This window comes from Penicillium rubens (assembly GCF_028828025.1).
Source record: "Penicillium rubens strain IBT 27055 chromosome Unknown utg000002l_segment0_segment0, whole genome shotgun sequence".
NCBI lineage: Eukaryota > Fungi > Ascomycota > Eurotiomycetes > Eurotiales > Aspergillaceae > Penicillium > Penicillium rubens.
The window spans coordinates 1,918,869-1,938,801 of NW_026890600.1; the positions used below are offsets into that span (position 1 = coordinate 1,918,869).

The 19,933-nt window shown below is 50.9% G+C and overlaps 7 protein-coding genes across 7 annotated transcripts; 1 reads left to right on the forward strand and 6 right to left on the reverse strand.

Moving 5' to 3' along the window:
- On the reverse strand, positions 1-5,052 carry N7525_003197 (uncharacterized protein; the record flags this gene model as incomplete). Its single annotated transcript, XM_002559359.2, has 4 exons — positions 1-3,479; positions 3,886-3,936; positions 4,000-4,630; positions 4,732-5,052. The coding sequence occupies 4 exons, from the start codon at positions 5,050-5,052 to the stop codon at positions 1-3; spliced, it is 4,482 nt and encodes a 1,493-aa protein (XP_002559405.2).
- Positions 5,053-6,090: 1,038 nt separating this feature from the next.
- N7525_003198 (putative mitochondrial methylglutaconyl-CoA hydratase (Auh)) lies at positions 6,091-7,130 on the reverse strand (the record flags this gene model as incomplete). The annotated part of the gene is made up of 2 exons (XM_002559358.2): positions 6,091-6,661; positions 6,766-7,130. 2 exons carry the CDS (start codon positions 7,128-7,130, stop codon positions 6,091-6,093), a joined length of 936 nt encoding a protein of 311 aa, XP_002559404.2.
- Positions 7,131-7,359: 229 nt separating this feature from the next.
- N7525_003199 (uncharacterized protein) lies at positions 7,360-10,521 on the reverse strand (the record flags this gene model as incomplete). The annotated part of the gene is made up of 2 exons (XM_002559357.2): positions 7,360-10,374; positions 10,501-10,521. The coding sequence occupies 2 exons, from the start codon at positions 10,519-10,521 to the stop codon at positions 7,360-7,362; spliced, it is 3,036 nt and encodes a 1,011-aa protein (XP_002559403.2).
- Positions 10,522-11,128: 607 nt separating this feature from the next.
- On the forward strand, positions 11,129-13,640 carry N7525_003200 (uncharacterized protein; the record flags this gene model as incomplete). Its single annotated transcript, XM_002559356.1, has 2 exons — positions 11,129-11,334; positions 11,387-13,640. 2 exons carry the CDS (start codon positions 11,129-11,131, stop codon positions 13,638-13,640), a joined length of 2,460 nt encoding a protein of 819 aa, XP_002559402.1.
- Positions 13,641-14,562: 922 nt separating this feature from the next.
- Positions 14,563-16,122, reverse strand: N7525_003201 (uncharacterized protein; the record flags this gene model as incomplete). Its single annotated transcript, XM_061212635.1, has 1 exon — positions 14,563-16,122. One exon carries the CDS (start codon positions 16,120-16,122, stop codon positions 14,563-14,565), a length of 1,560 nt encoding a protein of 519 aa, XP_061069656.1.
- A 1,514-nt stretch (positions 16,123-17,636) lies between these two features.
- N7525_003202 (uncharacterized protein) lies at positions 17,637-18,288 on the reverse strand (the record flags this gene model as incomplete). Its single annotated transcript, XM_061212636.1, has 3 exons — positions 17,637-17,671; positions 17,739-18,082; positions 18,170-18,288. 3 exons carry the CDS (start codon positions 18,286-18,288, stop codon positions 17,637-17,639), a joined length of 498 nt encoding a protein of 165 aa, XP_061069657.1.
- A 278-nt stretch (positions 18,289-18,566) lies between these two features.
- N7525_003203 (intradiol ring-cleavage dioxygenase) lies at positions 18,567-19,661 on the reverse strand (the record flags this gene model as incomplete). Its single annotated transcript, XM_002559353.1, has 1 exon — positions 18,567-19,661. The coding sequence occupies one exon, from the start codon at positions 19,659-19,661 to the stop codon at positions 18,567-18,569; it is 1,095 nt and encodes a 364-aa protein (XP_002559399.1).
- Between the last annotated feature and the right edge of the window lie 272 nt (positions 19,662-19,933).

Here is a 19,933-nt window from a genome sequence, read left to right on the forward strand (position 1 = left end):
TCATGAAAACCGCACACCCAAGCCAGCATTAGGGTGCACAGGGGAGCTCCCACTCCTCGGACGAGTCCCATACACCTCCAGTCGCGGCGCAGGCGCATACACTTGACCATCATGCTGAATCAAAGGACCCGACAAATTGGGGTGATATAACTGATACGGCTGGGGCCTCGGTGTCACCAGACGAGCCGATTCATTGAGTCTGAGTCGTGCATCCCGCACGTCAACACGGTGTCCGCCAAAGTGTAAAAAGGGCACTGGCTCCATCTCTGCGTTCCAGCCGGGGTCGGGATACTTTAGTCGCCCATCCATGGAGCCAAGCTGGCCATGTGACGAGGCCGGTGGACTGGGGTAGGTAGGATCTGGCTGGAGAGCACTGCCCACCAGGGGCAATTCGGTCGTCCAGCCAGCGGCCCCGGCAACTTGTTGTTGATGTTGATGTTGCATGCTTGCTGGTGGACTCGGGATCATCTCGGCACCTTGTTGGAAACTTGGAACGGGTGAGAACCGCGGGGGATACCGCACGGGTTCTGTGGCCCACGATTGATGGGAGTACCCGGAAGAGTCGCGCGACATCGGCTCGGGAATGGAGCGCTCTGGGGCTGAGCCCACCTGTATCTTGGCATTAGATGATGGCAATGCACTCGGCATGATTGCGGATGGATGAGCAATGGAAGAAGGTCTAGGAGTGCCTGAGGCAGTTATTGAGCTCGGTGCAAATTGAGAGGATCTTCTGAGGGTTGAAAGGGCGACGGGGATGTTCTCATCGTATGGGAGCGGTGGTGGATAAGGAAGGAGGGATGGCACGCTTTCAGATAGACTTCGTGGAACCTCCAGATGTGGTACTGAACCACGCCGAGAAGGAGCCCGGGATCCAGGCGCAGTATGTAAATATGTTCCGTGGTGGCGATTGATCGTATTGTAGTCAGGCTCGCTGTAGGTTGACTGAGTGAGAGGCTCCGTCATCAATTCATCTGATACGTCATGGTATAGCGGGGAAGTAAAGGCGTAGCCCGCTTGACTATCGAGAGACTCAGCGGACGGTTTCATCTGTAAGCCACCACTCAGATGCAACCCGCTAGCTGGATCAAAAGCCTGCAAAGTGGGAACAGGTGGTGTACGTTTTGCCATGGTTTCTACCTCTAACATTCGTCGGGTGGCCACATTCGCATACGTCGGCATGTTCTCTTTGTTTGCTGGTGGAGAGGTGTTCGCAGGCTGCGGGGCTTCAGCGGACGCCTGAGGATTGCTAGACCGACGCACTGCGGCGAGTGCTTTCTCAGCCTCCGAAGCTGGCACCAAAGAGCCCCCTGTTTCAGCAGCAGTTGTCCGACTTGATGACCCTTTTCCTTGGATGGAGGACAGTTTGACCAGTGGGGTGTCAAACCTGGTATCCCTAAAGCGACGAGAGCCTTTATTCCGCTTGGTTGTTTGATTCTCTTTATTTGACCTTGGCTTCGAATGTCGATTGACCACTTGCCACTCCGATAGTCCAGTTATTGGCGGGGGACTCGATGAGGGAGGTGTCTTGTTCGGTTTTTCCGTGGCTTGGCTTATTTGCGACATGGCTGGAGAGATTCGAAATTCCCCCTTAATTTCCCCATCCGTTTCATAGCCGTCTTCAGATTCATATCCAGCCTCTCTGAATATATGCGGTGGGAAAAGCTCAAGTCTGAACTGGGGAGGTGGCATGCCCATTTCCTCGGGGGACTCCGCTCGAGGTGACCCGAGATCACTCCAGTTGAAAGTAGACTGGCGTGATGGACCTTCGTCTGCTGATGAACCGCGGAAGGATGATGACGAGCTGCTTGACCTGTCGAAAACCGACTTTTGATTCCGTATAGATTGCTGCGAGGAGCTTGGAGACATGTTCTCTATTTCTTTGCTTATAATCTTCGTCAACCGCCGCAAATTCTCTCGCGTCTCACGAACGATTAATGGATGGAGGTTAATTGATGCCTTCTTTGGAAAAAGCTCGAGCAGCCGTGAAGCGTGAGTTTCGTACTCTCGGTAGTCCCGGACAAGGCCACATTCTTCGTAGTGAGCCATCCGTCCCATAGCGGCTTCGTAAGACGTGATCAGGAACCGGGTGGCAACAATCAACCAAGTATCAAAGAAACCAGGGTCATTCTTGTTCATGATCCCTTTATTCTCTTCATCCTTGATTCGGAGCTCATCACGACAGAACCCCTGCACCACACTGTGGATCTTGACTACATCAACCACCGATTCATGACGGTAGTTGGAGAAGAACCCTTCCTGGCTGCTCTCTGTCAGGGAGTCTGAGAGTTCAGGAACAGTCTTCGCATCCGGGCTCATACGATCGCCCCCAAAACGATGCACAGACGACCTCTGCTGGAAAAGGTCAGCATCTGAAATCCGTTCAATCAACCCATAGTGAATGAGAGTTCCAAGTGTGGTATCAAGATCAGGGTCCTCTCCGGCCTGGGCGCTCGTCTGAATCTCCAAATTCTCAGCGGTCATAGCCGCTCGGCCGAGGTTCAGAAGGCCCACTGGTACCTGGTGGCCAAGAAACGAAAGAAGATTAATCAAGTGCAGCGCCTGCTTTTGCTGCAACCGAAACAAGTCGTTCATGATGCTCAAAAATGGTTCGGCAAGCTTCTTGTCCGTCACTTGAGATTTGACATGATACTTTTCAATCGGTTTACCCGTTGCGTTGAGACGGTGCCCAATTGCATGGATTGCCAAAGGCAGACATTCGTAGTGCTCAACTATCTGGGTAGCCTTGGAGATTTGCTCAGGCGTCGCTCGCGTAATGCCAAGGTCCTTGAATAGGAGCTTGCAAGCATCTTCCACTTGCAGGCGCGAGATCATCAGACAATACGGCTCGTACAGTCGCTGCTTTTTGCGAAGTGTCGTGTCGACCGAGGTGTATATAATGCTGCACTGTTTGCTCCATGGTAAAACCTCCCTGAACTTATTGATGTCGTCGTCACGGTCGAAGGTAACACCATCGAAGACAAGGAGCCAATCCTTACGTGTCTGAAGCCATAGCCGAACTGCATTCACGTACTTTTCAGTCTCATGATACTCAGGGTTCACGGTCACCTTCTGTTCGATCAGTGTAGCTGCTTGAGCAATCTCCCAAAAGCACTTGTACGTTGATTCACGGGACTTGGCGTCAATCCAAAATACGCCGCCTGGGTAGCAGTCACGCTGAGTAAAAACGTACTGGCGCGCTAGATGTGTCTTGCCGGAGCCTGGCACGCCGGAGATCAGTACGGCCATTGTCTTTTCCGGACGCGCCTTGGCCTTGAACAACCGATTGTGCAACACTTCAAGTTCTTTCTCCATTCCGAAAAACGTAGCATTGGGATGAAACCCTGGAGGTGCCACGAATAAAGCCGAGTCCTTGGTGGAATAGTGGGAGAGTTGGAGAAATCCACTGTTTCCCAGATCAGATACAGGGGAATTTCGGCCTTCCGTCGCAGGGGCGCGCGGTAGAGATAATATGGTTTGGCCTATAAGAGAGTCAGCCAGCATGACTCTAAAAAGTGGTGGTTTTCATATTCAGACGATTGCAGGTCAGCTAGTTTCAGGACATGAGATGGGAGCCACCCTGAGGACAAGACAAATAAACTAAGTACAAAGATGGGGAGCACACTGTGGACTGTATCTAAAAGAATAGAGTGTATTTGCAAATGTATTTGGCGCTTTGACTCGGTAGCGAATGGTCAAGTCATAGACAAGCATCATAATATGATAAACGTGGGCAAACTGAGCTCGAAGTAAAAGTAAGGATAAAGCAAAGACAAAAAAATCAAACGTGGCTTGCTGAAAAGCTTCATCGAATAGGAGGCTCCTCAATCTCATAGTCCCTCAACGTGACAGACGCTTCCGGTGCAGGGAGAAGGTGTGAAGCCGTACCGGGTCTGTTCAAATCAGGCATGCTCCGATTTGCGGAATCATCTACTCTTGCTGCAATAGTCAGCATCAAAAGGAAGACACATCAAGGAGATACAAATTTTGCAAAAGACTCACCGTCATAGATTTCTCTAGCCTTAGCCTTCTTCTCCTGGGTGCGGGCTTTCTTCTCTTCCGCCCAGCGCTCCGTAATCACCGCAGGAGCCTGGCGTGAGTACCGAAGGATCGCCTCCGCCACAACCTCATATCCCGCCGCATTGTCATCATCAAACTTGCACATGTGGCTATGGTCGGCCTCGATACCCGCCCGCTCAACACCTTCCATGTACGGCGCGGCTGAGTGCTCGTCCACGATCACTTCGCGGGTACCATGCATGTCGGTGGACCGCGTCTCATGGAAGAAGTAGATGTGGAACCGACCCATTATATCAACGAAGAGACTGTTGATGTGCTGCAGTGTTTCGTTGTTGGTCCGCAGAGCTTTGACAAGCTGCGGAGACGCCTCCATAAATCTCTTAGGGAGCACAGCATTGCAAATGTTGTGCAACAACAAACCCCATTTTGCAATGTCGGATCCATTGTGAGGTGTGCCGAGGAAGAGGATGCCAAAAGTGGAAACATAGACTGAGCGTAGATGCTCGGTCTTCTCGTTTGAGAGACTACGGGAGTATATCAGGGCGCGCTTCACGATCAGACCCCCCAACGAGTGGCAGATGAAGATGATCGGACGGTTGGAGCAGTCGCGCAGCTATATGAGAAAACGAGGTCAGTTTTTGAAGCCCCATCCCAGAGCAAGAAGATGTCAAGGGAGAAAAGCAAGCAAAAGCAAAAGTTGAGATGTCGACCTACATTTCGATTAGCAGCGAGACTGGATGCAAGAGTCTCAGCATGGCTGACGACCGAATCACGCGAAGCTCCATCCGTGAAAGCAGTTACATTCGCATTGTAGCCATAAGTGAGGATGCGGGGACACAGTGAGGCAAGCACGTCCGGGAGAAGGTCCGTCGGCCAGAAGCAACCGGTGGTTTTACTCGTCCAAGAATCATGAGGGTGGCCGTTCAAACCGTGAACAAAAACAATATCGATCGTAGGCTCATCGCGCGGGGTATAGATCTGCGTCAAGCCAAAGGCCTTGATGGCCTTTGGATCGGCGATACGGGGCTTGGACATAGCAATGGATGGGACAACAGCAGAGTCAGGATGCTATTGCCATAATATATGACAGTTGAGTAAAAGAGGAAGTTAAAAACCAGTCCGGCCTTTGGGTTTTATAAATGTGATGCAGGTGACTGGTAACCGGGGGCAGTCCCCCCTGACCCAGGTCACCCGGACTATTTCAGTCGATCCATGGGGTTTCTGCATCGGTTGTGAATCCCGGGTGACGGCCCGCATATTATTCTCTTCTACCTTTTATTTTCATGTCTCGGGTTTTGCCCATTGGTAGTTTAACCCGGGGTTCCTTGCACAGCCCTGTCAGATCGGGTAACCTGCCAGGTACCGTGCCACTCAGACCTCGAGTTGCCGTTATTCATAGACATGCATGCAGACATGTACGTGTATTATTGCATCATTGCTGAGTATGCCTTGATCAAGGTATGTTGCCTTGCAATATTCCTATATGGGCAGTGAGTCATGCAGTAGATCAAACCATGGGAAAATGAAACACCTTAGTTTTGGCCCCAAGACCCTGTAGGTTTCCCTGTTTCTATTTCGAACCTCAGTTACACGATTTACATCTATATTGTAGCCTACATATATTGATGACAATGTACATACCTACCTACCTAGGTAGGGTAAGAACTATGTAGAACAAGACGTACAACATATAGATCAGGCAGAAGTACAGACTACAACCATGGAAACAGATATCAAATCCAATCCTGGAAGTATAGGACTGGATCCTATAGATCAAATCAACACTATTTACTGTTTATAGTCACTCGATTGTCTTATGAGATAACTCTACTTACTAGTGGACCTTTTCTCTGCGGTTATTACGTCTATTGCCCTCATGACCAGAACTATGTCCACATGATGTCTCGGGATCTATTTAGATCAATTTCACTTCATTTTGACTAAGAAAGAATCTATACATAAAAGTCCATAGCATTATAGGACATACCATTTAATAATATAGTCTACCTAGGAGGATCACTTTTCCTACATATTTCATCTGTCACTCCATACTCAATCCCGAATCATATAACATTACCTCCCACGGAACGCCGGCTTCCGCTTCTCAACAAAGGCGCGCAGCGCCTCATACCGATCATCAGTCTCGATCACTGACTCATAGGCCGTATTTTCCGCCCGCTCACCCAGGGCATGGGCACCAACAGCCTGCATCGCCATCTTGATAGCGATAGGCCCACCTTCACAGATATCCAGGGCGAGCTTGATGCTCTCCCGGAGAACACGCTCGCGCGCAACGCCATCCTGTGCCTCCTCCTCAGGCAGCACCTCCACAAGCCGATCACAGAGCCCAATGAAGTAAGCCTCGGGTCCGGTCACCCGACGGCCGGTGAGGATCATGTCCCGGGCGCGGTTCACGCCAATGACCGAAGGCAGTCGGTATGTGCCGCCGGCGCCAGGGATAATGGCGAGACGTGTTTCAGGGAGACCGACGGCGCTGGAGGATGCGAAGACGCGCAGGTGCGTGCACAGCGCGAGCTCGAGGCCGCCGCCGAGCGCCAGGGACGAGATGGCGGAGATAGTGGGGATTTCGAGGGAGGCGAGGTTTTTGAAAGTGGTGCGGAGTTTGAGGAGGAAGTCTTCGGTTCTGCATAGTCGCGTTGAGGGGTTAGCTGCATGTATTTGCGTGGGTTCGGGCTTCAAGCCCGGAGCACCGGGCGTCGGGCACCAGGGCACAGGGTTGTTTCTCACTCGGCCTGGCTCATGTTGGCGCGTTCTTTCAGGTCTGCGCCCGCGCAAAATGCTGCGTCCGCGTTACTCGCTATAACCAATGCCCGGGTTGGCCCGTTGCCTCCTTCCGCGGCGATGGCGTCCACATGCTTCGAGAGCGTGTCGAGTAAGTGGGTTGAAATCGCGTTGCGGGCTTTGGGGCGGTTCAGCTGCAGCACGCGCACATGCCCTGAACCTGGGGCGGGAATCTGCTGGGTCTTGATGATGTCTTCTTCTGTGCTGGTGCTGTAGCGAGAGACGAAAACCCGGGTAGGCACTGTGGTCGCCCGAAGGTGAGCGAGGGGTGCGGAGAGGCGGACAAGGCGCTGTGACATGATGGTTGCCATTGTGCAGGCGATTCAAAAGATCGGTGGGACTGCGCTCGACCGTAATATTAAATAAAGAAAGATAGATCACTACGCTGAAAAGTTCTCGGGTGGAAGTTGTTCTCGGAGCTCGGATGTGGGGAAAGCTCTCGAGGCCGACGATTACCGAAAGCTACAAAATGAATGGGATATATGGGGTATCATGTACATTGGAAAGAAATCCTCTAAAACTACAATATTATATACATAGTCACTGGCAGTATTCTATAACCTCCGCGTCACTCGGCCAGTCCCAGCCTGTCCGGCTGATAAGGTCGTATGCCTCCTCGACCAGGTCCGATGGTACCCGCGCGTCAATCCGTTGCTGTCGTCTTTCCAAAAACACCCTGATCGCCACAAGGGTTCGACGCATCATTTTGTCTCCGTTTGCATGTTCGTCTGCAGCTTCTTTCAATAGATCGGCTGACCGACTCATCCAGTGCAGCAGATGCAACAACCCTTCGTCATCCCCTACAGATCCCAGAGCCCGAACAAAGGCATGTAGCGTGGCAGGTGATGGTATCTGTAGCATCGAGGGGACATTGAGTTGTGTTCCGGAAGCGATTTCTGTTACAAAGACACTTCGCTCCGCATGCTCCGAGGTCTTGGAGGCTGGGAGAACAAGATGATCAAACTGATGCTTCAAAACCTGCAGCGCGTGCTGCATCAAAGTGTCAACATCGTCATCGCCTTCGTTTTTGGCCTTGAGACGACGAATACGAGCTTTATGAATCAGCATATAGCTTTGTTCGGCAGTGCCAGGGTGTCTGATAGCAGCATCAATGGCTTTCGTAAACGCCACGCATAAAATGCGAAATCCTTCCTCGCCCAGTTCGACATCTCGCTGTCGCATCCAGCTCAATGCTCTGAGAGCCTGATGCCAGCCCAGTATGCGCTGAAGACTTCGGCTTCTTGAGCCATAATATCCAGTAAGGCGCTCACGGGTCAGGGCAGATAAAATGTGAGTCCAGGTCGGGGTGTAAGGAGCACGTCGCAGTTTGGTCAATTGGATTGCGTGCCATAAAGCCCTTGGGTGATGCTGGTTTCCTGGTTGCTCCTCGGAATATGCGACAAGGTCAATTTCCGCACCAGACGAGCCGTCAGCAGCTACCAAGCCCGGGAAACGGTTGGGTGTGAGTATATTCCGATTGCCGACATCCTGACTAGCAATGTTTGAATGTGCGCACAGAAACTTGACGAACGATGCGAATACCAAATCCGGCAATTCATGAAAGGCCTCAAGATCCAAGGTGTGGTATTCGCTATGTTTGGCCCGCACAATGGAGAGCGCCTCGATTTGAGCATTTGTCAGGCCACTGCATTGGAGATAATGCAATCCGGAACGCAGAGAAGTAGCAGATTGAAGAAGTAGCCCGAGGAATCTCCCAGAAGGCCGAAGCCCCTGTGCGAGCATCTGATCAAGTAACTCATCCACGGTAGGTGGTTCCGTGGGCACATAGATAATGTCACGGGCAGAAGCCGGTTCGGGGTGAACTTCGCGGCCATCGCCTGGCAGAGCATAACTCATTTGGTCAAAGTCGCGTTCTATGGCGTATCGTCGGTATATTAACTTTTCAGCCATGGCAGCGTAGACGGCACCCTTGGGGGGCAGACCATGGTCCTGATAGGAGAGAAAGCACGCCCAGGCCTCGCGGACAGTCCTTGTAGACCGAATTCGAGCAACCCATACTTCGTGATGATTGGACTTGGATCCATGTCTGTCTGGCAAAGCTTGAGGGCGACGCATGAAAGTCCTTGTCTGCACCGTCGGGCTGTGATCTGTGTCCCAACCCGCCAAAATCGAGGATATATCCTCCCAAAGACGATGAGAGTAGCCAGCATCTTTCATTTGTGAGAGTACCTGCATCGCACGACTGAACATCCCTTCATTCCCGCGCTGAGAATCCATTCCCAGTTTCTCTTCCTTCCACGGAGGCCATGATGGGGCTTTTAGTTCAGCAGACTGGCGCTCTTCAAACGTTTTTTTATGGGCGAGCTGGACTGCAACGACTGCTCGATATCCTTGTCTTGTGACGGGAAGGACGGGCTTGTGGGTGGCCATGGCTCGAAGAAGTTCAAATTGCGCTTGCTGTTGGATAGATGTGGAGCGGTAAGGAGCAATGTTGGCCGGTATAGAGAGTAACCAGAGGCATTGATTAAACTTGTCAGTTTTGACGCGATCATCACGTCTAGTCACCAAAACTGACCTCTCGACGTCATTCACCTTTGGAGCCGAGAGGAAGCGAGCGAATGCACGTGCAATAGTGAGAAGTGATTGTGGCCACACGCGTCGAGCATGACGGATTAAACGAACCACCAAAATCATGCAGGTGCCCGAATCGATTTGAGGGCGGAAGTCCTCGGGGGATAGCTCAAGATCATGTTCGGCAACCCCGGCCAGAGTTTCAGTGACAGGGAAGGTATGTCCGCTCATGAGATGCAAAGAGTGGATTAAGAGCAAACGGAAAGTGTGAGCATTGAGGTTTTGCTGTCTCAAAAGATGCAGCGGGATAAAAGGTGGGATCCTTGGACTAGCAGCGCGAGACTTGGCTCTGTCAGTTTCGAACAAGAATAGCCGTACCATTGCCTGGTGGGGATTCTGGCTCTTCATGATCCAGGACCAAGCAGCCACATCGGCGGAATCGTAACCACGCGATGATAAGTAGTCATGACTTGTGCTTCTGAATACTTTCTGAAGAGCGATATCCAAGCCGTTATCCGCACGCTTATCCGGCGCAGACGAAAGCAACGGGTCCACCTCTCGTATGTACTCTCCAAGAATAACCGGCAGTGACGGCTTTTTTGGTCGACCAACTGTCCTCGACTCGTTCCGTGTTTGGAGTGCATATTTGGAGTAGGCCCGCTCAAGCCAGGCTGACTGGCTATCGTATCCAAGGGCGTGGCCAGTGTTTCGCAAAGCTTTGGAAAGATATTCGGCGGGCTTCGGTTTCACTCTGATGCTTGGGGTCTTTCCAAGCTTTTTCTCTGCTACTGGGGTATTCGCGGCGTCTTGGGGTAGTGTTGCGCATTGTTTGTCGAGTAAGGGATTTGACCGCTTTTTGTTGAAGTGATCATCGGATTGTGAGGTTTGAGTGTCGATTGCAAGTGACTCGGGCACATTGAGGAACGTAGTGGATTGAAACGAACGCAAACTGCCTGGGTTCAGGCCAGCTAGGGAATTGCGCGGATAATATATGGGAAACTTGGTGTCACGGTGAGGTATTGCCTATAATACAGGGGATTATTTAGCACAGTATCCAATGGCAAGGAGAATATAAAAATCACCTTGTATAAACGTCTATTGAGCAGGTCTGCTCTTAGCCGCGATACTCCCGAAAGGCTTCGGGCATACTTGAAAACTGATGACATCCATGAACGTAGTCATGGGTAAAAGTGCCTGAACGCCACAGACCCATCCAATAGGTTCAAAGATGTATTTGTCTCCGAAGATGAGAGAAAGTCAAGTCAAGAATCAGAAAAATACAACCATCGCGGCAGAAAATGGAGTCACGTGATGGATCGTCAGAAGGCGCGCCATTCCGAAAAGCGCAAGTGAACGTTCCTCTCCAGCCAAAACAGAAAAAAGAGAACACTTGACCCTATTTGTTCGAGGGTTGCCTATTGCATTGATTATTGTTCTAATATCTTGGTCTCTATTGACAATCCTTTCCACCTCATATTCACTTCTTTTATTGTGGTGGCGTGAAGGTTTTATCTTCCTCCCCTCGCTCTTCGCGATCCCCATCTTCTCTAAGGATTCGTGACGCCCTACCCATCGAGGTTACCTTGGCCTCCGATTGCTTTCCGAACCAAGTATCGACCTCAACACTAAATCGCCAGCAAATATCTATTTCCACAATCGCATCCTCCCAATCTTTACTTTCAATTCTCTGATTTGTGGGCCCCCCATCCATTCGCATCGGAGGGCACCGCGTCAAAGCAAGTACCGTCAACCTTGTCCTCGGCGCGACTTCGCAACCATGAGCGCCGACGAAGCTGGAGACACAACCCCCATGTCCGCCACAAATGGCGAACCTCATCCTGACCCTGCTACTAATGCAACCTCCGGGAAACGGAAGCGCTCCACCCAGGACGATAAACCGAGCACTGATTCAAGTGCCACCGCCTCCCGCGATCGAGCAAATCTTCACGAAACTCTTCGCAGCCTGGTTGAGCTTCTACTAAAGTAAGCTTTGATGGAAGTATATGGTTCCTAGTCTTATGCTGACAAGCCACAGGCACGACACCGAACTTCAACTCCTCTCTTGTCCCTTCCCAAATACAACTGCTAAGCCTCGAACGAAGCGCGCAAAGGTTTCTGGCGATACAGAAACCTCCAACGTCCAAACACGCGTCAACTCCGGCAAATACAACACGTTGCAGGAATTTCTTTCCGACATCGAAAGAGCATCAGCTGCTGTAATTGAGCGCAATCAGACTCAGTCCAATGGCGCAAAAGAAGATGGGGCACCTTTGAATGAGGTGGTCAACCGGATCGCAGCCTTTAAAAAACATATGAACAGCTTGATTGGGCAATCCTTCGTCAACCAACCCGAAGTCAAAACAGAGACAATGGAAGACGATACCGACGACTCAGCAGAGCTTCACGCGATCAATGTCTGCCAGCGAGAGGATAAGCCTGCCCTAACACTCTTTGGGAATCCGGCGAATCCCAAGCAGCTATTCTCAAGTCTACAAAAATCCGTGAAGGTGCCGTTGCAGTCCGAATCAGAACCTGACAAGTTCGTTGAAGTTCAGGAGGAGCTGCGCGAGCTTGCCCTGCCTAATGGCATCACAGCCACCAAAATTATCCCTTACAACCTTGATGGTGCTCAACCACCGAAGCGAACATTCGGTGAGGTATTCGCTCCACGGGAAACATTACCAAAGCTGGAACCTCCGCGCAAGCGATCCCACCGGGCTAATTCGACCACATGGACGGACCGCTTCGACGCCACTTTCGATGTCAGGACGTTTTTGGGAGAGCGTAGCAACTATTGTCTGGCACTTCTCCCTTCGACCCAATGGCTTCAATACGGTGGAGTCACATCATCACCTTCCTACTGGGACCGTGTTGAAAAGCAGGCAGATTCGGATAATGTTCATCGACATGGCGATCCTGCCCTTTGGACTGGCCCTGATTCATCTGCCTTCCAAGGTGTCTTCTCGTCATTTGCTCCTTCTTACGACAGCTCTGGTGCGATTGTGCAACTCGCTTCGAAGGATATGGTTTGGTGGGGACAACGGGGTGCGAACCGTGTGAACACCTTGCTGTCTGTACCAAGGGAAGGAGACGTCGAACAAAACGACGCTCAGACCGCACAGCCTGGCAATATTGGCGAACTTGACGAGAGCATCCTGGATGAAATGGTTGAGTCATTCAACGCCCAAGACTTTGCTGCAGACGTCACGGAGACCCATCCGAGTAGTGAAGTTGACCCGGAATCGAAAGAGATCAAGCAAATGCTTGAGGAAGTTTCCGACTTGCTCCACACTCTTAGTTCCTACCAGCGAATTCGAAGCCTCAAACCCCCCTCTGATCTCCAGCCGCCTGGTCAACAAGTGCCTGAGTCGAATGAAACCCCTGGCCTTGATGTGAACGATGTGAACACACCCTCCGAAGCAGAAGCTCTGATCTATGATACCCTGAAGTCAAGCCTTGCTGCAATCATCAGCAACTTGCCGCCTTACGCTGTCGCTAAATTGGACGGTAATCAGCTCGCTGAGTTGAATATCAGCCAAAAGATTCTGGTTGAGACTCCTGACTACAACGGCACCATGGAAAAGGATGACTTCACTTTGTCACAAGAAAGGGCCGCAGCATTGCTCGCAGCAGCCAGTGCCGCAAATCGCACTTCAACACCCTCTACCTCACGGCCTAGTAATTACCAAGGCTCTCATAGTGCCTACAACCAACGTGCTTTTGCTTCCAATGCTCGGGCGCCGCCTCAGCCCGGGTTCCAGGTCACACCACAGCACGCGCGGCAGCCCTCGGCGCCCACTACATACACGCATGCTTATGGCGCGGGTCGTCCACCGAGCACACCCAGCCAACGTCCAGGCAACACTCCTCAATATGCGCAAGTGAACCCACAGTACAGCCAGGCTGCCCAGTACCAGCGCCCTGCTTCCAATGGATATGCCCAAGTGTCACCGCAGCCTTACACGCCACAGCCTAGGCAGCCAGGCACATTCAACGCCACGCCACAAGGGCGTACGCCCTACGCGACTGCAACCTCGAACCAGCGAGCTCAGTACCCAGGCCAAACTCCTTCACAGGCTGGCTACTCAAACTCGGCCGCTAGTGCCACATATTCTCGTAGTGCGGCCGAACAAGCTGCGCTGATGGACAGAAACAAGGCACAACTGGCAGCTCGACAGACAGGCCACAGTCCTTCCACCCCTCAACCTCAAGGGCTGGATGCCCGTGCATCTCAAGAAGGCAGCATGACACCAGGGAGCAAACCGAATGGCACTCCCCTTTCCACATAGGGCGTGATATTTGCGCGAATTGAGCATGTGGCGTTACGTTCAAATTCCAAAAGTGCGGTCTGTTTCTGAAGAGAAAGCTCCAATATTACATTCCTCTACAGTCGGCTTTCTGCTTTATTGACTTTTGCATTTTTCTTCTATTTTCGTTTCGGATTATGAGCTCTGGATGTGATCCGCGTCTCCGAATTTTTCCCTTCCCAACTGTGTTGTTAATGGACCTCTTTATCCCTGGCTTTGTATGATTTTTTCCTTATTTGGTGTTGTATTATGGACTAAGCGATTGGCGTGGATGGTTTTTTTCAAGACAGGTCAGCCTGGGTGTACAGGCTGCCATTGCGATACAGCCAAATCTTGCTTAGAGAGTTACTTGATTTTTCGCTTTCGATGCAATCCAATCAATATGTATGCTGCATACAGGTAGCACACCTTGTGCTTTCCAATGTAGATTCGGCGAGAAATATCGAGAGAAAGGAACTTGCAGAGCATTCCTAGAATCATATGTCATCAAGTACATTGCTCAATAGGGTTCCCAACATAAAAACACCCATCCTGCTATTGTATCTCCCAGTCCGCTGTATCTCCCGCCCAATCCTCATGGTTTGTTACATGTCAGACCCGAGATACTCGTCTATCTGCCCCAACTATCCAATTATTGCCTAAGAACGAACGCCATCTCTTTCTTGCGTGCCCAGTAAGTAACGAATGCCCTTCCAACCCTTCACTTCACAAAAAGACAAAAAGAAGACCACAGCGACATAGAGGACGCATCGCCAAGGGAATACAAAAGACAGAATAAAGAAGATTCGTAAGTCATAAGTCGATGCATGCAGAATGCAAGTTGAGGAAATGTAACCTCGAAGCTAGGGAATGAACATAGCGGCCATAGTCATAAACCCAAAATATCTAGAAAAGAAAAGTCAGTCTATGCAGCCACAACAGAATCAAAACAATCATACATCGTAGCACAGCGCCAACCATCCCTCGAGTCGACCAGCGTATCAATACCAGCCGAATAATTCGCCGCAATAGCCGCCGCGGCACCGCCAACAACCGTCACAACGACAAGACGACCAGAGAACTCCGCTATAAGGCTGAACGCCAATAATGGGAGCAGGAGCGCGCCAGATGCGATGATGATGGCGATGTAGACGGGTGCTGCGGCGGCAGAAGCAGCCAGTCGTGGAGTGAGGGAGACTAGATCTGCGTCGTGGATTAGGAACCGCGTCTCGACGCCAGCGACGGGCTTGTTTTCTCTCATCCAACTGCGATAGCCCGTGATCTCTTGTTCCGAGGCCCGCGGGAGCGTTTGTAGGACTTTGCTGTAGGCGCTGAGGGCGTTGTCTGGGTTCCTGGTCAGGGGTCTGCTTTGTGGACTGAAATACGGAAAGTGGAAGGACGTCTTACTGTATTGTTCCGTCTTGTGGATCAACGCATTCATGAGATCCATGCGGCGGTAGTGCAAAGAGGAATAAGCCTGGGACTGGGCGTCCCGCCGTCGTGAAGCCGGTAAGGGCTTTACGCCTTCATGCTCGGCTGTGTTGACCCGGTGCATTTCCTCATACTCATCCAGCGTATGGAGGTCTTCTTCCATTTGGGAGATCTCGTCTTGGAGGTGGAGCAAAACGCGGTGGTTTACGGTCTCGAAGCGGCGGTAGAGCGGAGGGAAGCCTCCACTGTCTTCTGAGGCGGACTTGGTGAGGTGCGAAGCTAGAAGCCCGTATCCGGATAGCTCTTGCGACGCATTGGAGTCTCGTATCTTTGTCGGTGTGGTGCGGTGAATGCTATCTTCTGGACTTCTAGGCGGTGATGGTGGGAGCGGTGGTCTGTGGACAGCACCGCTGTCTCTTGATGGCCCATGGTAGGTCTGTGGTCGTGACAATTCTAGTTGGCCTTTTCCTGGGGAGATGACTTCAGTCGAGATCGGGCTCGGCTTTCTGGTGAGTTGTCTCTTCCGCGTGACTAACTGATTGTCTGTAGAAGGTGCGGGTGGCGGCGCGGGTTTTCGTGGTTCTTTTGGACTTTTGGATACCACTGCAGGTGATTGGGTGACTTTACTCGGGGGTGTGTTGCCTCCTGGAGCCAACACTCCGTGCGGCACAGTATTTGCCCGTGGTTTGGGAGCCTGGATCTTGGTGTTGGTTTGTATAGGGCGTGGAGGCTCCGGCTCCTCGTCGGATTCAGACTCCGAGGATGACGATGACGATGACGACAGCGATGAGTCTGAAGAAGATTCTTCGTTCTCTTCCAGGAACTCGAACACATTAGGCATCTTCGCGGGCTCCGCGGGTTTCTGAGGTGGGTTCTCTGGAACGGCAGGCGCATTTAGGGCTCGTCTTGCCCGATTGGCCTGTTGTGAAGGTGAACTGTTCTCGACAGTTTTAGGAGTCGCGACAGGACCAGCCTGTGCGGTTGTATTATTGGACACCAACGAGTACGTCCTCTTTCTTCCATCCTTTTTTGGCTTTCTAGTTTGGAGCGGCATGGTGATCGGAGAAGTTCGGAATCAATATCCGATTCATACCTCGTCAAATATAGATACCAAATCAGGGTATACCCGCAGGGACAGAAAAGAAATTGGAAATGACATGAAATTAATCGTAGTGACGGAGTAATAGAGTCAGGAGTGTAGGGACCCGAGGCATGGCCTAGGGGGTGGAATTCCAGGTCTCAGATCGAGTCGAGTGTCAAAAGCGCGGAATCTAGGGGGATCGATGAGAAATAGTATGATATCTCCAATTTCCCCGCGGATCCCATCAGACATTCCCCATGATAAAGGGAATATGCTATTATTATAGAAACACACGAAACGTCAGCCCGAGTTGGAAATAGGTTTTCGTGTCAGCTGGAAACGAGCCCAAAGTGCTATGCTTGTCAAGATGGAGACTTGCAATTCGTCACAGTCAGTCTGAGAACAATCTGAAGCAACTTAGAAGCGCCGGGCGCTTTATTTAGATCGACCAATGACAATGGTGTCGCAGGTCCCTTGTATCCCTGTCGATCGACCTCTTTCACGATTCAAAGAAATCAAGTAGGAAAATGGTGAGGAATTGTTGAGCTGCTGAACATGCTGAACTGTCCAGTGTGGGCCAGATTGTGACAGCAAATCAGTCCTGCTGGGTCCGAAAAGGAAATGCATGCGTGTCTGAAGTTAGAAAGGACCATGTAGTTATGCGCTGGTCGATCTTCCTTGCATCTGGCGGTCTAGCAAAGCGGGGGAATGTGATGCAGCTATGTGAGCAGTGTACGATGTACTCTGTACTCTGTACAACGCCACTTATCTGCCATATTGCGTGCATAGAGCCTTGTTAAGAATGTATTGATAAGGAGTAGTGGAGTAGTTATAGGGAGTATAGTAGGTACTGACATTGTGAGGATGGAAAGAGGATGAGAATTAAGATGATCAACAAGTCAGTACAGTAAAGATTGAAATGTAATTTTATGATTTCAAACACAATAATTGAGTTTAGAATGACGATTCTCAATCCCTCTATGTTCTACATGCAATATACAACATTGTATGCATACATTATGTATGTAACTAGTCGTGGCTTTCCCAAGGGTTTCCTATCTTGGCTGCCATTTTTGTAAGGCTAGAACAGTCACGTGGTGCTGACTAATGATATGGGCCAGTACTCAACACTGAAAAGGAAGTCATCCAGGATGACTCCAGGGCTCCAGGGCTTCTGTCGGCTGAGTCATGACTGTACATGATGCCTTGATATTCTGGAAACTTCCTGACTTTAACGAGAATATAGACATCTAGAAGGCTCGGCTAAAATATGAATGGTTAGCTATGAATAACAACCGCAAAATCAAAGGTTAACCAGATCTACTTACAGACGGGTCGGAAGTTTGGTCTTTTTCGACGGAGAAGTACTCTCAGCGGTTAACCGAGGCCGGTTGGACATCCTGAATACTAGAAATCCTTGCCGAAGAGCTTATCGCTGCTTTTCCAGGCAGTGAAGGAAGTTCGATAGTGCTGCCAGTGTTGCTCTCCTAATGACAACCCTCATTTGATGCATAATCCAACCCTATTTGAGAATATCATTAGCTAAAAGTAAAACGAAGGGGTGGAATGTATGCATATCATTTACTCACAGTCTTGAACTTTCTGGCAGATGATTCCTCGAGCGGGCTTCCAGAATAACTTCAAATTTTCACCAGGCTGGGGTTTAGAGAAATCGACCTCAACTACCCGAAGTTCTTCCTTTTCAGTGTTTTGTTCCTTTTGAACTGGGATGTTCTTCTCGGTATTGGAGAATGCAATAAACTCCCGGTCCCGGACACGAACAGCATTCAGCCACTCAAGTTGTTCTTCGTTGTCAAAGAAGGCCTTTGATAGCACCTTCCCGATATAAAACCAGGATGGCCAGGGCTTGTTGAAGTTGTAGGGAACTTCCGCAACAGACTGCATAAGCGAGTCCAGTCTTTTATCAGAAAGCCTTAGGCAAATCCATTAGCAATCGGGCCAAACTTCGAAAACACAGAAGTAGAACGTCTGTAAATGCATCAACTGGAATGGTGCTCACTGAACAACAAAATGGGTGATATCTGCTGCCAGGACAGACTTATGTCGGTCTTCGGTAGCAACGTCGACTATAGGGACTGGGGCCGTGATGGCTTTGCTATCTGGGAGTGTCTCATCCATAGTGGCTTAACTCAGTTACTAGAAGATAAATTCGATATGGGATTCGATAGTCTCGTAAGTCAAGGGGTAGGACTGCGACCGGATCATAACGTTTGTCGTGGCCGAGTAATTAGTTACACTGTGGTCCCGAACGGATGTTATAACCTAGTATATATACCGCGCAGTGACAATCGGAAGTTCCAAGTTCCGATTGTCCCTATGATCTTTTGGCTGAGTGCCCAGGTGCCCGCTAAATGCTCTTATGAATCACTTAGGCGCACCTGGGCAGCGCAGCGTCCCTAGTTCGACACAGAAGCAGTCTGAGGAAGCCCACCATCAACGACTCTTGGGTTTCCATCGGAAGTACCATCAACAGCCATACCACCATTTTCTGTATAGACATTGGTGTAGTATGGGTAGTGCACTGCAGACAGGTTGACAGCAACAGTAATCCAAGCAAACAGTCCATCTTCAACACGGTCGCCCAGATACGCGTAGTTGAGCATCGGGTCAGCATCGGTGTTCTGAGTCTCCTGGCCCACCACCCGGTCCTCCGCGTTAGGCGTGATGGGAATGTTGTTTGTGCTGTATGGGTAGGTCGACTCGACTGCATTGATAATGTCCTGATCCCAGAAGATCTGCGCAACGTGAGAGACCCTGCCACCAGCAATGGTGTTGTTTGGCAGTCTCTCCGCATGAAAGTGCGCGATGTTGTGGTAGTGCGTGGTGCGGCTGTCATAGTGGCCAGGGAACAAGGTGTCGAAGGTGACTACACCGTCCGAATCGGTCTTTTGAATTCCGCGCAGGAAAGTCCGGTTACGGTTCGACACGTCCGCTGAATTGCCGTTGCCATCTGCTACCAGGCCCGAATACACGCCTGTGGCGTTGCATCCCCAGATCTCGGCGTAGAGATCCGGTACCGGCTTGCAGCTTTCCACGTCGATGTATTGCTGCTCGATCACCACGGGCACACCGGGCTGGCCTTCGCGGATGTGAGAGCGTACCCGCTCGCCAGGAAGCCAATATGGTCCTGTCTCTCCTTCGGGGCTTGGGCCCAGGAGACACACTTTTTCTGGGGAGTTGAAGATTTCCTTCTCTGACATTGAGGGGGACATGGGTCGTGTGGCTTGGTGGGACTTGTTGAGGACTGCGTCGGTATCTCGGACGCGAAGGTGACGGCGGTGCAGATCGACCCTAGCCTTGCGACGAGCTTCAGCTCGGGCTTGGAGACCATTGTTCTGGAACTCTGTCGAGCATTTCTGCAGGCCAGCCTGGACGTTCCTCTTGTACGACTGGACGCCGGAGCCGTCGAGGGGCTCATGGTGTCCTGGATGGGCGGAAGCGAGGAGAGCGCACCCGAGGATAGCCAGGTTCAAAGCACTTTTCATGTGCATCTTGAGCAATAAAGAAATAAAATGTTCAACGCAAGGAAGATCGCTGGGAGGCTGGTGTTGATTCAACCTTTGTGAAGACTCCAGAGACCGGGTCTTATATACCTTTTCATCCGGCTACTAACAACAATTCGAGGAAGTCGACACCTCGTCTGCCCGGTTAAAACTTTACTCACCCACACGATCGACAGCATCGAAAGAGATGATTCCATGCAGTAGACCTAAGCACATTCATGGAGTTCCTGCAGGTGAGAGGATATTATGGATATAGCACC